We start from the raw sequence: 15,234 nt of genomic DNA on the forward strand, positions 1-15,234 counted from the left end.
AGAATACCAACACTCCGCCGGGTTCCGGCCTCGCACACTGCGGAGAGGCGAGACCCGACAGGATGGACCAACCACACAGCTGGTCGTGGACGGCTTCCGGGAGAAGGCGGGGCCTGACTCGCAAGGCTCTGGTTGCGTTGGGATTGGACAACTAATGTGTCCTTCTACGCCTTGGCCCCGCCTCCAGTCTCCGCCCCTCCCCTCGCTCCACAGTAGACACCCCCCCTCACCATGCATGCGTCCTAAGGAAGGAGGGCACTTCCGCCCGCTCACTCCGGAACCCTCGGTTCCTGCTCAGGTTTCCGCCGAGGCGAAGAGAATGGCTCAAGCGGAAGTAGCGTGAGGCTCGTGGGCGGTGCGGAACACAGCCATGTCTGCGGCCCTGCTGCGGCGGGGCCTGGAGCTGCTCGCGGAGTCCGAGGGTAAGGAGTGCTGGTAGGGGAAGTCCGGTGCGGGCAGGAGGGTGGCGGTGGCTGCGGGCGGGATCCCCAGTGTGGGGAACGATCCAGGTAGGTCTTAACCCCAGTTGGATGGAAAGCGCGCCCTCTGACTCAGGCCCAGTCCTTTCTCTTCTCCAGCAGCCCCCCGGGCCGCGCCAGGCCAGCCCAAGCCCAGCAGGGCTCCGGTGAAGCGGACCCAGAAGGCGAAGGCGACACGGGCCCAGAAACTGCGGAACTCGGCCAAGGGAAAAGTGCCCAAGTCGGCTCTAGGTGAGTTCGGGAAGGAGCTGGAAGTGCTGCCTCTGGAGCTGGGGGCTGCGCCTGAATGGGGTGGTGCGTGGGGCAGGGCTTGAAACGTTCGCCAGGTATTGCTAGAATACGGGGTCCTGGACGTACAAGGTAAACGAAACACATGCCTCGGCCTCATGGGCTGCAGCCCTAGTGTGGAGAGACGCATCAAAGAATCTCAAACCCAGCATATAGTTGCGAAGTACATTGAAGCCTGTGAAGCAAAAGACTAGGGGACTCTGATGGGGCTTTAGAATAAAAGGCCAAATCAGCCTTCTCTGAGGAAACAACATTTAAGCCGAGAGGTGAAGGAAGTGTTAGAGTTAGCCAAGTGAAAAGTAGAAGAATATTCTAGGAATAACAGCATGTGCAGAGGTCCTGAGTCAGAAAGGAGCTCGTTGCCTTCGAGAATTTGAAAGAAAGAAGGCTGGTAAAGGTGACATGCAGTGAACACGGATCAGAGATGGAGCACTTAACAAAGAGCTTAATACCTGGATGCCCGGTGTTAATTTAATCCTTACAGCACCCCCATTCTCCAGGTGCAGAAACAGACACCTGCCCTGGTGGTACAGGTAAAAACCAGGCAGGATGTCTCCAGAGTCCTGCTGTTACCTACTCCATTCAAGTGGGAGCTGCTGTGGCCTGGGCAGTGGCTGTGGCAGGAGAGGTAACAGGTGGAGGATGCATGAAGGAGGGGCATCGACAGGCTGTAGTGGTGAATTGGCTGTGAAGATGGAGCTCAATCTCTAATGGAGTGTCTTGGGGAATGTGTTGTCACTTAACGAGGCATAAAGATGGTGCGCAGGTGTGGGCAGGAAGGTGATATTTGGACATGTGTCAGGACTTGGTGAGCTCCCTGTGTGTTTTAGTTTTTGCAGAGAGGAACAGGGTTTTGCTCTGTTGCCGAGGCTAGAGTGCAGTGGCGTCATCATAGCCACTGCAGTCTCAAATTCTTGGGCTCAAACCATCCTCCTGCCTCAGCCTCCCCAGTAGCCAGGACCACACCCAGCTCATTTTTTTATTTTTTGTAGAGATGGGGTCTCGCTATGTTGCCCAAGCTGGTCTGGAACTCCTGGCCTCAAGTGAGCCTCCCACCTTGGCCTCCCCAAAGCACTGAGATTATAGGCATGAGCCACCACACCTGGCCCTATTGTGTCTTTGAATTCCCAGGGCATAATGCCTAAAAGGTGTTCAGGTATTTGTTAAAAGAATTATGAATTCCAAGGGAGAAATACAGCATCAGCAAAAGCTTGGAGGCAGGAAAGTGGGACAGACACTTTTGAGTCCTAGTGATACTTGGAGTGAAGCAGGAGCATGGGATGCCAGAGGTCACTCCCATCTGTCCTAGCCCTTGTCTTGCCACCCTGTCTCTGGTGTTCACTTCACTGTCTCCCCTTTTGGACTGGGGGCAAGGCACAGACCTCCCTCGGGCTTGCCTGTGGCCATGGTATACAGCACAGGTTTTGGCACATGATGGATACACGAGAGCAATGGCAGGCCTCAGCCGCCAGTCTAGAGCATACCTCTGTGGCTGCCACCTTGGTCTAAGCTACATTGTCTCTAGCCTGGATTAGTGCAAAAGCCTAACTGGTCTTTGACTTGCCACACACCATCTCCCCTAGTAGTCTTGTTCTCAACAGCGGCTGAAGTGATCCTATAAAATTATAAGTCAGACCTTCTCTCTCTGCCTAGACCCTGCCGTGGCTCCTGTTGTCCCCAGTAAAAGCCAGAGTCTTACGATGCCTGAAGAGTCCCTCCGTGATCTGCCCCCACTCCAACTTCATCTGTTCCTGCTCTGCTCCTCACTCCAGCCATTTTCTGTTCTTCAAACACGTGTGTCACATTTCTGCTTCAGGGCTGTTGTGCTGGCTGTTCACTCTACCTGGACAGTCACACTTCCCTCAGATGTCCACAATGCTCTCCTTCCAGTCTTTGCTCAGATGTCATTTCAGTGAGACCTTCTTAGACCCTCTTTAAGATTGCAGCCTCCGCCTGGCATTCCCTTTCCTGTTTCCTATTCTGTTTTTCTTCATAAAATATATCACCCTCCAAAATACCATTTACCTTGTTTCCCATCGCCCTTCCCACCCGAATGTAAGCTCCAGGAGGGCAGGGATTTTTGCCTGTTCTGTTTCCTGCTGTGTGCCCAGTGCCTGACAGGCAGTGGTGCTCAGGACATACTTGTTGACTGAGTGCGTAAGTCACGCGGGCGACTGGGAGCCAGGGGGGCTTTGAGCAGGATCTGTATGGGGAGTGCATTTGACGGAGAAGAGCCCGGGCCTTTGCAGTAATCCAGGAAAGAGGCAGTGGGGCCTTTGGCAGGGCCATGAGCTGGGGACCCAGAAGTCTTCCAGGGAGTGAGTCTGAAATGACGATCCTTGCCTGCCACCCGCAGCTGAGTACCAGAAGCGAGAGTGTCGAGACCACCTCAGAGAAAACCTGAAGTTTATGACCAGTGCGAGAAATACAGTGGCTGAGTCTGTGACCCGGCAGGTTTGTTGCGGGGGTGGGGGCTGGCCCACGGGAAGGCAACTGCGGGGTGATAGCGGGCTTCCCTAGGACCCATCAGGGTCTCAGTGCTGAGCACAGGGTGGGAGTCCGGCCAGCTCCAGAAGGACAGAGTAGGAGTGGCGGGAGGCTGGCCCAGCCCTGCCCAGTGCCGTACTCCCTGGGTACTCCCCGGGACCGCGTGGGCCTGTTTGCTCTCCTGTCAGTGGAAATTATGTGCCCCCTCTCCTGTACCTCCCAGATTCTGCGCCAGAACCGGGGTCGCAAGGCCTGTGACCGGCCTGTGGCCAAGACTAAGAAGAAGAAGAAGGCCGAGGGCACCGTGTTCACCGAGGAAGACTTCCAGAAGTTCCAGCAGGAATACTTCGGCAGCTAGGCTCCCTGGAGGGCACAGTGCAAGGGCCCAGCGCCTCTGCCCTGGCTGCGGCTGCGTGCCCGGCCCCGCGTGCCATGCGCCACACGGCCAGCAGAGGGCGGTGCGGGGCCGGCCTGGCTCGAGGAGGCCCCGGAGCCGGGTGGAGGCTGGAGTGGAGCTGGCGAGGGGGACGTCCTGGGGAGGATTTCCACTCACACCGGACCGGAGCGGACTTGTGCAGGCTTTGGGGGAGCCATCTGCGCCTGCCAGAAAGGAACGTTTCTAACTGTTTTGTTTGCTTTTGCCCAGGTAGGGCCTCGGGGCTGTTTGCTGTGGAGCAAAGCCAGTCCCTGGGCCCTCGGGGGCCACACCTCCAGAAGCAGGAAGAAGGCTTCTGGGTGGTTTCCGGGTCCTAATAAATGTGGACCCAGGAGCTGTGTGTGTGCTGCTGCTCTGGCTGACGGTGTGTCTCCATCTCCTCTTGCCCCAAGGGCCACCCTCCCTGCCCCCATCTCCCGGCCCCAGCAGGTGGCCATCCACACAGCTGTCCACCCAGCCTCTGCTGACGTACCCCAAAGGTGCCTTCCTTCCCTGTGGGTGGCAGCCACAGCTGCGAAGGTGTCCCTTGAAGGAAAATTAGCACTGAGGGCTTTGTCCCAGGGAAGCAGACCCCAAGGTCTGGCGACAGTGGGGGTGGTACTGCTTCAGCCCTCCCCTGGGGAGCATGGGCTTGCCGCTGGCAGAGGTCTGGACAGTGGCGGGGCTCCTGAGCAGCCAGGTGAAGCCAAGTGCCTGTCACGTGGGGGGTGTTCCCATTCGGGTGTGTGCCAAGCCGAAAGGTGGTGGCGAGGGCTGTGGCTGCACCACCATGGGAGGCAGGCTAGGCCCTTCCCAGCAGGCACAGTGTGGGGAACGGAGCAGGTGAAGGACAGGTACGTGTGAGTGACTGCGTGAGTAAATGAACGGTGCAGACCGGAGTCGGTCTCCGGTGGGGAAGGGATGATGGTGGAAGCCCAGTGGTCTGCCCCTGGTCTCTAACCACGTTCCATCCGAAGTGGGGGCAGGAGGGGCCACAGAGCTCCTTGAGGCAGCGTTGGAGTCAGGGGCCCGTCCAGGTGGCCTCCCTTAGCATGGGAAGGGGAGTGTTCTGTGACCCCAAACTGTAGGGACCAGGACCTTCCTCAGACAGGCTGTTGAAGTTCTCTATGCTCCTCTTCTGCTGGGCTTTAATGACCCGCTGGGGAGAGACAGACTCGGATGTATCCTTGGAGACTCATTCCCTTCATCTTCTAAGCAGCTTAGCAAGAAGCCGACTCAGCCAAGGGCCCCACGGCCGCTTTCCAACAAGGACGCACCTGCTGCTACTAATCACCTACGTGTTCCTGCTACTCCCTGCTCAGGAGTTTTCCGGTAAATCTCACATTTGTGTCAAGTAACACTAGTGGGTGCGTGTCCGTGCCCCCTGTGTGTGACCGATTAGTGTTCACCCTTGGGGTTCTGGGCCAGTAGTCGGGCTCAGGGACCTATTTTAATGATCACCCTGGGCAATTCCGTTGCGTGTAGCTAGAAGGCAGTGGGAACCCGGGAGGCCGGCGCGGGCACTTGAGGGGAGGATGTGTCACTGTGGGTGGGGGAGGTGCTGACCATGAACACCAGGACCTCGTGACCAGCAGGGCCCAAATAAGAGGACACCGAGTTGTCATGTACAAGCCAGAGCTAAAAGAACACGGCAGGAGGAAGCCTTCCCCACTTAAGACATGGGTGGGCATGAACAGCACCTTGAAGCCTGTGTCTCAGGCGGTTTGGGGGAAGGGACAGATTTGGGCCCAGCTGAGCAGAGTTTGAGGAGCCTACACTGTGACCAAGATGAAGGGCCCAGCCAAGGCTTCTTGTGTCTTCCACAGTGGGATGGTCTGCTTGAGCCCCCTCTCCTCACCCAATCCCCATCCCTTTTTGTGACTGAAGGTGTTGGCCAAGGGGGCCGGGCAGGAGTGGGGCAGGACTGCCACCTGGGATCCCACTGGGGCCCAGCTGTAGGCTCCACTGCCAGGATGCCAGCCCTGCCAGAGCTTAATTCTAGTTCCAGCAGGAGGTGGGCAGGTCCCCATTAGATGACTTTCCAGCAGGTAAAGCCTTCTGGGACAGGCTGTGGAAGTGTGGCACTCAGGGCGTGTGCCCTGTTCTTTCCTGCTTGGCTGTCTTTCCTGGGGTGCTCTCCCCGTTCTCTCTACATCCACAGCTTTCCCCGCCGTCAAAGCCCAGCCAAGGGGCCCCATTTCCACTGAGGTGTCCGAGCCTTGGACAGTCCTGCCCCACTCCCCAGCCCCTGGTCACAGAATGTGAGCCCTGCCCCACTCTGAACTGGTCACCCTAGGCCAGGCTGGCCAGGTCCTGGCAGGGAACACAAGTTGTTACATGCAGGGTGGTGACTGGACATTGGTCTCCTCCCCACACCATCTTCCTGTATCCCTAACTCCATGCTGGGCCCTCAGGAACAGACATCCTGCGCTGCTGAGTACAGCCTGTCTGTCCAGGCCACTGTCACTGCCTGCGTCAGCTGTCCCTCGGGCAGCATCCACCCCTAGGCCAGGCATCCCATGGGAGGGCCTGAGCCTGGGCCTGAGCTGCGTCAGGAAAAAGCCCCTGCCGGCCTCCCGGGAGGATTCTGAGCTAATCGCTGGAAGCACTTAGAGCCTCAGAGCTCTGAGTACTGTTAGCTGTGGTTGCTGCTATTTGTCAGGCGCGGTTGCAGTCCTAGAGATACAGGAATGAACCACACAGCCAGTGTCTGCTGTCATAGCGCCACTGCAGTTGGAGAATGGAAGATAGAAAATAAACCTGCATACAAATAAGCTCAACTGGAGAAGTTATCAGGGCAAAGCAGCCTGGGACATTAGCTGGGTCATCTTGGAAGGCCTCTCTGGGTGACGTTAGACTGCACAGAAGGCAGCCAGCCGAGAGGAGGCTGTCAGGCAGAGGGAAGGGCAATCACGAAGCTCCTGGGGCGGGAACCAGCTTGGCAGAGAGGTGCTGGCCGCTGCAGCACAGTGAGGGGTGGGGAGAAGGGCAGAGGCTGAGTGCAGTGTGACCAGAGTGTTCTGCGTCTGGGAGGCCTCAGCTGCAGGGGCCGGGGAAGGGCACAACCCGCCATCCTGGCTCCATCAGGAGCCACTGGCCTGCACTGACCCCCCTCTTGTGCCTCAGTTTCCTCTCTGCAAACCAGGGGTGAACTGTCTCCAAGGGAGGCCCCACACTGCTACTGGGTGACTCTGGCGCTCTTAGCCACACCCTAGCACCTAGATAGTACAGGGATGTGGAGGGAGGTCCTGTGGCCTTTGTGGATTTCTAGAATCTTGGCAGCAAAGACTTCGAAGATCACCAAGTCCAAGGCCCAGGGGCAATGTTCTCCAGGGTTTATTCATTCTCAGGTCTCAAGCTCTGCTGGGCACTGAGAACGCAGGTTTGTGACCCTGAGATGCAGGCCCTTACAGGCCACTTGTTTCCAGGCTCAGGAAACAAAATAGAGAAGAGCCCAGACTCTGAAATCAAGAGCCCTGGGTTCACATCCAGCTCTATCCCCCACGTGCCCGTTTCCTGACCTGTTTGGATAGGGCCATTATGGCCCCTGCCTCACAGGCTTGTGGGGACTGGGTGAAACGCAGAGCAGAGGTTATTGCAGCACCCGGGCTGCACTCACCACCACTCTCTTCCCAGCCACTTCCCAGACATACTCCTGTGTCCATACCACCTTTCCCAGAGGACACATGGGAGAGGGGACCTGCCCAAGCTGGGCTGATTCTTGCACTCGACCATTCATCCACAACCCAAAAGGAATCGTCTGCCCCATCTTACAGGAAGTCACCCAGCAAAGAGGAAGTGCGCCACTGCAATGAAGTGGCACACCTCCTAGGTCCTGCTCCACCCAAGTATCTCGCAGATGTCAGGCCTTCCAGCTGGTCTAACTGGCGGACACATTCCGCACCCACCCCCCGGTAATTTCCGTTCAGGCCCAGCCCTGGCCAGAGCCTGCGCAGGCTAGGCTGTCGTCTTCCTACTCCAGAGGGGCCAACCAACACCTGGCAAGTCTCAAAAGCAGCCATTTTTCTCCTAGGACTCTACACAAACCACAAAGGCTTGTAAATAAAACCTAATCTCATGTGCCAAGCTCAAGGGCTCACCCAGTGACTTGCAGGACATATGTTGGCACAAAGCCATCTTGAGGGAACAGGTGGGGCCCAGGCTATTCCTCCCACCCAGCCACTCTTGGGCCCTCAGGCTCTCCAGCCTCCTCCCTACCCGAACCAGCTCTCAACTCCAGGCCCAACTGCCCCTCTCTTCAAATCCTAGGGAAGCCATCATGACCCACATCCCCGAGGGAGACTGAACAAAACCCACTCTGGGCTCAAATTTTCAGTGCTGAAATGCCCCCTCACATGGCAGGTCCAGCCGGAGAGTTCTCAGGTTCTTTACCAGAAGCAAGACACCACACACCAGATGTGAAGTTCTTCCACTACAAAATAATTTATTACAACACACAGCTTCAGCACGGGACACTCCTATGTACAAGCACGACTCTCCTGACTACCCTAACTAGGAGACCCTTTTTTTCCCCCTTGCCTTGCGGACCTCTTCAATCAAATCTTTCAGGTATTGGATCTCCTTGGCCAGGGCATCCGCCTTCTCTTTCAGAGACTCATTCTTCTTCTCCAGCTCTTTGCACTCGCCAGCAAGGGCTTCCTGCTCTGCCCTCTTCTTCTGGCGATATCTAGTGGCCGCAGTCTTGTTTTGCTCCATTTTTTTCAGCTTCTTATCCAGCTTCTCACCCTTTACTTTTGCTACTACCATCTTCTCTCCAGGACGATTGTACGGTTTGGGGCGGGCAGAGCCACAGAGGACACCTGGAGATGGCAGGCTGTTTGGAGAGCCACTGGCGGTAGAAGGGCTATGCTGGGGAGAGCCCAGATAGGACTCAGGGCTCATACAGACACCACTGTCATTATCTGAGGGGGTGTCTTCCTCCTTTACACACTGAGGAATCAGGGTAATGTAAGCACTGGAGTCTGACTTCCTATCTCCTTCAGAGATATCCACTTCACTGCCCAGCTCTAAACTAAAGGAATGATCTGGAGTGGAGGACAGGACCCCTGGGAGAAGGGGAAGAGGCTGCAGGAAGGTGAAAGGGGCAACCTGGTCAGCTTTTGTTAAACTTTCTGGGAGATGGCCAATTGGGTTCACTGTCTGGGGGGGCTCCTTATTAGTCTGCTGGACTAGGGGGGCAAAGAGATCACCCGTGTCATCCAACGTGGCCAAAAGCTCATCTGGCATGGTTTCCAGGTCATCTAAATTCAACAGGGCATCAAAGTCAAACTCCTTCAAATCCATTTTCTCCAACATCCAATCTGTCCCCGAGAAGGCATCCTCTGCAAAAGATTTCACAGTGATGGAACCAACTGAGTCAGATACACAAAGCAACCAACTCCTAATCCCGGACCCACACTGTCAGATGTGGTGGCCCACTCACCCTTGCCATTGTTGGAGGCACTGACCAACCCATCCACAGCCAGCCATCCGGAGGAGCCCGCCTTAGCCTTGTCGCTGGAGAACCCATGAGGTTTGAAGTGCTTGGCCACCTCCAGGTAATCATCTAAGAGATCTAGACTTTCTTCAGCCCCCAAACCCGACTGGTCGAAGGGGGACATCAAGTCCCCCCCCAACACCTCGCTGCTCAGGAAGCTCATCTCGGTCATGTTGCAAGGCTTTGCTGGATTCCAGGAATGTGCTTAATTCGAAGGTGTCTTTGTCGGTTACAGCAACGCTGCTGCTGGATGCTGTGAGAAGCCTGAAGAGGAATCAGAAGCCAAATCCCATTAGAGAATAACTGATTTAAGAATTTCATCTTTTTACCCGTCACGCAGGACGACCAAATCGAACTGCACTTAGTTGCAGAGAACCGGGGGCACGTGGCCCCAGGGTCATTGTTATCAACTTTCCGTGCTTCCGGCTCAGGTTGCACAAAATGGACGCCCACGGAGACCCGGCCATCCCTTAACCAGCGACCAAGAGGAAGGCGCTCCGTCCCCGTGGCCAAATACGGCCAGGCCGCCGCGCCCCGCCCACCGCCCGCCGTGACTCACGCCCCCGCTGCCGCAGCCACCGCCCCATCGCCGCCATCTTGGCTCCTGCCACGTTTCGGGGGCGACAGCTCGGACCCCCGGCGGGGCTGGGGCCCAGGGGGCGACGAGCCCCCGGGGAAGGAGCCCCTGGCGCCGGCTACGCTCCACCGGCCCGGGAGCGCCCGCGTCTCATGGACACAAAGAAAGAGGCCCCGCGTCCCGGGCGCTCGTAAAACCGCTTCCCCCTCGTTGACATGCCCGGCCCCAGGACGCGCCCAACCAAGCCGAAACCCCCCCTGCCGGCCCACCGCTCACGGCCGGCGCGACCCGGCCCCGGTACTCACGCCATGGCTTAAGCCGCTGGGGGTTGCCGCTGCAGAGCCTGGTGCTGCTGCCGCCGCTGCAAAGGCCAACGCTGCCGCAGGCACTGCTGCCTCTAGTACGCCATGGTGGCCCCGGACCCTGCGGGAGGGGAGGAGGGAAGACACGCACTGCGGAGGAAACTACATCTACAAGCGGGCGGAGCAGAAATGGCCGCGCCGCGCCGTCCGCGGGACCTTTATAGACTCCTCCTCCATTGGGACGCACCACTGAAAGCATCCTTCCGCCGCGGCCACGTGACCCTCGCCTCCCGCCCTCGCGTTTTCCTCTCTGACGCCCCCACCGTTTATGTGCCGGGCGACCAGTAACCACCTGTCGGGGTATAGCTGTGATGAGAAAAGGAGTTTGTTTTCAAGGCCTCAGGGAAGGAAAATGGTGCACTACTTTTCAAGACTGCAAAGATCAAAGAGTCACGCTCTTCTCTCCGCCGCCCGGGAGCGCGGAAGGATCTGCCGTAAACGCCTCGCTTCCGGCGCGAGGTTAGACCGCGGGGGGAGAGAAGGCGCTTCCCAAGGAAGGTTTTTATTGTGAAGACCGAGGCCGCCAGGTTATCGCGCGAGGTGCTGGCGGGGAGCGCGCTTCGAGCTTATTGGTCCAGGCACAGTGAGTCATATATGCTTTGAGCTCCTATTGGTTCAGTACCCTCGGCGGGTGGGCCACTCGGGAGAGAGCCCAGGGTCTGCGCGGGAAGGGGCGGGGCCGTCAGGAGTTTCCCGCCGTGGGGCTCAAGTCTGCGGCCGCTTGTTGGAGGTGCCCGGGCTGCAGTGGCTTCCTTTTTTTTTTTTTTTTTTTTTTTTTTTTTTTTTGAGACAGAGTCTCACTTTGTTGCCCAGGCTAGAGTGAGTGCCGTGGCATCAGCCTAGCTCACAGCAACCTCAGACTCCTGGGCTTAAGCGATCCTACTGCCTCAGCCTCCCGAGTAGCTGGGACTACAGGCATGAGCCACCATGCCCGGCTAATTTTTTTTTGTATATATATTTTTAGTTGGCCAGATAATTTCTTTCTATTTTTGGTAGAGACGGGGTCTCACTCTTGCTCAGGCTGGTCTCGAACTCCTGACCTCGAGCGATCCACCCGCCTCGGCCTCCCAGAGCTAGGATTACAGGCGTGAGCCACCGCGCCCGGCCTGCAGTGGCTTCCTTAGTCCGGTCCGCTCCCTGCGCGGCCAGGAGCGCGCCGACTCCTGTCCACGGGCAACTCTAGCCCGGCGCGCCCCAAATAGTGATGTCAGGGCCGAGACTCTGCGGTCCCTTACTGTCGTCCTCAGTGAAACTTCGTACTGGCGACCAGAACTTCCAGGCCCCAGTTCCTCTGCCCCTCCCTCGTGTGCCCTCCCTTCAGTACCGGTTATGTTGACTTCCGACCTGAGAAGGCCCTCGGAAGTCACCTGGTCCAAGCCTTCGTTTTTTAGGGCGGACACTCCGCAAGCAGCTGGCTTGGTCCCCCGGAAACACCATAAGTAGCGAACACAGAACTGCCTCCTCCCCGCCCCCCCCCCCCGGACCGTAGATGGAAGGGGAGACTGGGAGGGCACCTGATCCCTGCCCACCTACCAGTAAAGGCCAGCTCTGTCTGCATCCTTTTCTGAACTCCGTTTAGTCGAAAGTTAAAGATGCACAGTCCTATTGCCCAACCTGTATTTTTATAATACACATTCTGCTAAAATACAAGCTTGCTGTTCTATTCAAATGCAGTCTATCATAAGGGAACTTCTTTTGGCTTATGTAGGTTCAGTTTGCCAAAAGAACAAGATTTTATTCAACTGGCATCTCTCTAGGGTAGTTTGGATTAACTCCCAATTCTGTAACTCCAGGTCTAACCAACATCCCAGCAAGTCATCCTAATGGCCCTGTGAGGTGACTTCGATGCTTGGGAACCCACGTCCACTTGCTGGAGGTGGGCGTGCCTGGAAGCGGTAGTCCTGGTCAGGGCCAGCTCTTCAACATAGCAGGAGTTCGAGAACTCTTCATCATCACAGTCCCCCCTCCAATGTCAGACCCTGTAAAGGTAGAAACCTTGGTGTTTCCACCTCCATTTGAGTGGGCCACACCAATATCATTTCTAAGGGCTGTGATATCAGTCAAAAAACTGGGAAAGCACTGCTCTCGGCAACTGTAGACCTTTAGTTGACTTGATGCAATCTAGCCCAACAATCTTACAATGGTAACCCAGGCCCAATGGGATGAGGTGTTTTGCTCAAAGTCAGGTAGCTCCCAGTGGAGGCAGTATAGGGTAGGAATTAGAAGACAAATTTTGGGAGAAAACCCAAAAGAATCCTGGCTTTATTAGCTGGGACACTTGGGCTAAGTGACCTATCCTCTCTGAGCCTCAGTTTCCTCATCTGTAAAATGAGCCTAATGATGAGTATCCTTGACCTAAGAATGAAGTGAGATCATATATGCAAAGCACTTAGCACAGTGCCAGGAAAATGTGCCCAGTAAATGGTTGCCATTGTTACTATTATTAGAACTCAGGTCTTCTGACCCTGACCTCCCAATCCCCCTGCCCTCCTAATCCCCCTGCCCTTATCTCCATTACATCATCCTGTTTCCTCAGAGCACTCTTCACTATTTACTGAGATGAAACCAACAACTATAAAATAACTGGTTACCAAGAAGAGGAAGCCTGGGGAAAAAAAAAAAAAAAACGAATAAAATAAAATAATTGGTATACACAAGGCATACTGGATGCCAGAATAAAAGTCTTGTTTTTCTTTCCCCTTGAGAAATCATGAGTGTTGAGATATACACAAGTTGTCTAGACTTTCAGAACAAAGGCAGTAAGAATCCCTGAGCCATTATCCATGGCAGTGGAGTAACTAGGGACCCATGGGACATGTCCTCCTTTTGCTCTATCAAGAGACTTGTCCATGTGCTTGGCAGATGACCATGTAAATGGTTGAGCATTAAAGAAAGCAACACTGCCCTAGTTCTGACACTGAAGAGGTCATAGAAGAATGACTCCAGTGGCAACTTGTCCCATCCATTCTTTTATGGAGACCTAGGTCAAACACTTCAAAGGTTTCCCTAGCTGAAAGGGAGACCCAGTACCACTCCTGTAGGAAAATGTTTCATACCACACACACAGTCAAAGCTGTTGGAAAGGAAATTTTTATTTTCTTCCCATGCTGTGGAAGGACATCGTGTTCCCCAGTTTTATTTCCTCCCTTTAGGAGAAAAAGAATAGCAGTTATCTGGGTCTCAGGGCTAAACTGCTCTTTTATGGACATAGCCAAGACAGAACAGAAAGACTGGTGACTGATTCCAAAGCTACCAGCTAACACATCAACCACCACTGAAGGGCAGCCAAGTGACTAGAAGGCAAGTTGTGGACTTGGCCACAGGGACCAAGAATTTAAAGACTACGAGGTGATCAAAGTGAAGGTGAACGACACCCAGGATGCAGTTGACCACAGACCCTCGGATCTCTGGTATTTTGGCCACTTATAGAAAGCAGAATCTAAAAGGGCTGCACCTTCTGGCCTGGAACAGGGGTCAGCTCTAATCCTAAGTGTCTCTTATCATTCTCCTTGGCCCAGGCAAAAGGGCAGAGTTCTAACAAATCCTCCCAGCGCAGAACTTCTCAGCTAAGTCACAGCACGAAGGAAGTGCCATGGCAGAGAGCTTGGGACACATGCAGGGACTCCTATGTACAGAACCCCCTCAGGGCCTCTCCAGGATCCTGAGCTGATTCTTCACCAAAACCACTTGAGCTCTCAACTTGAGTGGAACACATGGGAGCAAAGTCGGCTAATGTGGCGTGTGAACAGGTGGGCTACCAGGGGCTGAGACCTAGGAGACTTTTCAGTACAGCTTTTCCAAACATGAGCTTCAACATTTTGTTAATTTTTTTTTCTTTTCACAACCAAGCATTTAAAGTGAAATACTGTTGTCCTGAACTCATTTTTCAGAAAGGGGCAACAGGAAGGAACCAAAATAAATTCTGGAATTTATTAGGCTTAAGATGGATAAGTGTGGGCTGGGCGTGGTGGCTGACGCCTGTAATCCTAGCCCTCTGGGAGGCCGAGGCGGGTGGATCACTCAAGGTCAGGAGTTCGAGACCAGCCTGAGCAAGAGTGAGACCCCGTCTCTACCAAAAATAGAAAGAAATTATCTGGCCAACTAAAAATGTATACATAAAAAAAAAAAACAAACTAGCTGGGCATGGTGGCACATGCCTGTAGTCCCAGCTACTCGGGAGGCTGAGGCAGTAGGATTGCTTGAGCCCAGGAGTTTGAGGCTGCTGTGAGCTAGGCTGACAGCCCAGGCAACAGAGCAAGAGTCTGTCTCAAAAAAAAAAAAAAAGTGTATTTTTTACACATTAAGCTAAGTATGTGGTTTGCTAACCTTGATGGGGCAAGACAATCTCCAGACAGGAGCAGATGCTATTACTCCAAGCAAAAGTGGGTGTGTTACTCAACAGGAGGCAGAACGGTGGAGAAAGCCACTGCATCTTTCCCCAAAGATTAAAAAAATGGGTGTGTATGTGTGCAGAATATTGCCCCCTTCCACTCAAGAATCTCAAATCTCAAAGCACCTGGCTACTGGCTACCTTCCAGATTTTATGAAGAAAATGGCAGCAAAAAGAATGGCTTGCTCAGTCCTGGTCAGCAAACCCCCTCAGAACCAGGGCTGAGAATTCCCACGGCTTCTCATTCTCAGGACTTCTAAGAGGTTCTTGCTTATAAAATGGCAAAGTTACAGTTTTGGTTTTATGAAACATTGTTAAAAAGTCAGAGATGCTCTTAGGAAGATGCTCTTTAAGAGAGGAGATGAACTCATTTCCCTTCCTAAAATCAATTACACTTGGCTTAAATAACTTAGGACTCTCTAAGGAGTCCTTAAAATCTTTTCTTTTTTGAGCTTTCCTTCTAACATTTTATTAGTATGTGGAATTTTGTCAGAGATGCCAGCTTGGGAAAATTGTAAGTTTTATAATACTCATGGCAGGGAAACCAAATCCCTTATCTCAATGAATAATATATCCTTTTGCAACATTCTATGAATCCTCTCCTCTCCCTTCCCGCTAACGGACACCAGGTGGGTACATCGGAACCCTCAATGTTGGGCTGCACCCCATACCCTGGATACAATTCATCAGGGTAGTAACTCAGGCATATATTAATAGGTTTTTGAATTTCCATTTGATT

General features: G+C 54.4%; 2 protein-coding genes across 3 annotated transcripts; one reads left to right on the forward strand and one right to left on the reverse strand.

The window, feature by feature from the left end:
- Positions 1 to 314: 314 nt before the first annotated feature.
- RPS19BP1 (ribosomal protein S19 binding protein 1) lies at positions 315 to 4,024 on the forward strand. Of its 2 annotated transcripts, none has more exons than XM_045554863.1 (4): positions 315 to 422; positions 579 to 710; positions 3,124 to 3,221; positions 3,478 to 4,024. In XM_045554863.1, the coding sequence occupies exons 1-4, from the start codon at positions 371 to 373 to the stop codon at positions 3,610 to 3,612; spliced, it is 417 nt and encodes a 138-aa protein (XP_045410819.1). In that variant the 5' UTR covers positions 315 to 370; the 3' UTR covers positions 3,613 to 4,024. The 2 variants fall into 2 exon arrangements, with proteins under 2 accessions (XP_045410819.1, XP_045410820.1); XM_045554864.1 differs by having other exon boundaries at positions 336 to 422; positions 582 to 710.
- Positions 4,025 to 8,088: 4,064 nt separating this feature from the next.
- On the reverse strand, positions 8,089 to 10,325 carry ATF4 (activating transcription factor 4). Its single transcript, XM_045554868.1, has 3 exons — positions 10,049 to 10,325; positions 9,113 to 9,430; positions 8,089 to 9,011 (listed from the first exon to the last, which is right to left on the reverse strand). The coding sequence occupies exons 2-3, from the start codon at positions 9,336 to 9,338 to the stop codon at positions 8,182 to 8,184; spliced, it is 1,056 nt and encodes a 351-aa protein (XP_045410824.1). The 5' UTR covers positions 9,339 to 9,430; positions 10,049 to 10,325; the 3' UTR covers positions 8,089 to 8,181.
- Positions 10,326 to 15,234: the final 4,909 nt, after the last annotated feature.

The sequence above is a fragment of the Lemur catta genome, chromosome 6 (genome assembly GCF_020740605.2).
Source record: "Lemur catta isolate mLemCat1 chromosome 6, mLemCat1.pri, whole genome shotgun sequence".
In the NCBI taxonomy this organism is placed as follows: domain Eukaryota; kingdom Metazoa; phylum Chordata; class Mammalia; order Primates; family Lemuridae; genus Lemur; species Lemur catta.

Excerpts from the sequence above, each read along its gene's own strand:
- RPS19BP1 (XM_045554863.1), top strand. The coding sequence starts at position 371 with ATGTCTGCGGCCCTGCTGCGGCGGGGCCTGGAGCTGCTCGCGGAGTCC. Across the intron at positions 423-578 it reads GCTGCTCGCGGAGTCCGAGG|CAGCCCCCCGGGCCGCGCCA; the intron begins GTAAGGAGTGCT and ends TCTCTTCTCCAG. Across the intron at positions 3,222-3,477 it reads CTGAGTCTGTGACCCGGCAG|ATTCTGCGCCAGAACCGGGG; the intron begins GTTTGTTGCGGG and ends TGTACCTCCCAG.
- ATF4 (XM_045554868.1), bottom strand. The coding sequence starts at position 9,338 with ATGACCGAGATGAGCTTCCTGAGCAGCGAGGTGTTGGGGGGGGACTTG. Across the intron at positions 9,012-9,112 it reads TGCCTCCAACAATGGCAAGG|AGGATGCCTTCTCGGGGACA; the intron begins GTGAGTGGGCCA and ends AATCTTTTGCAG.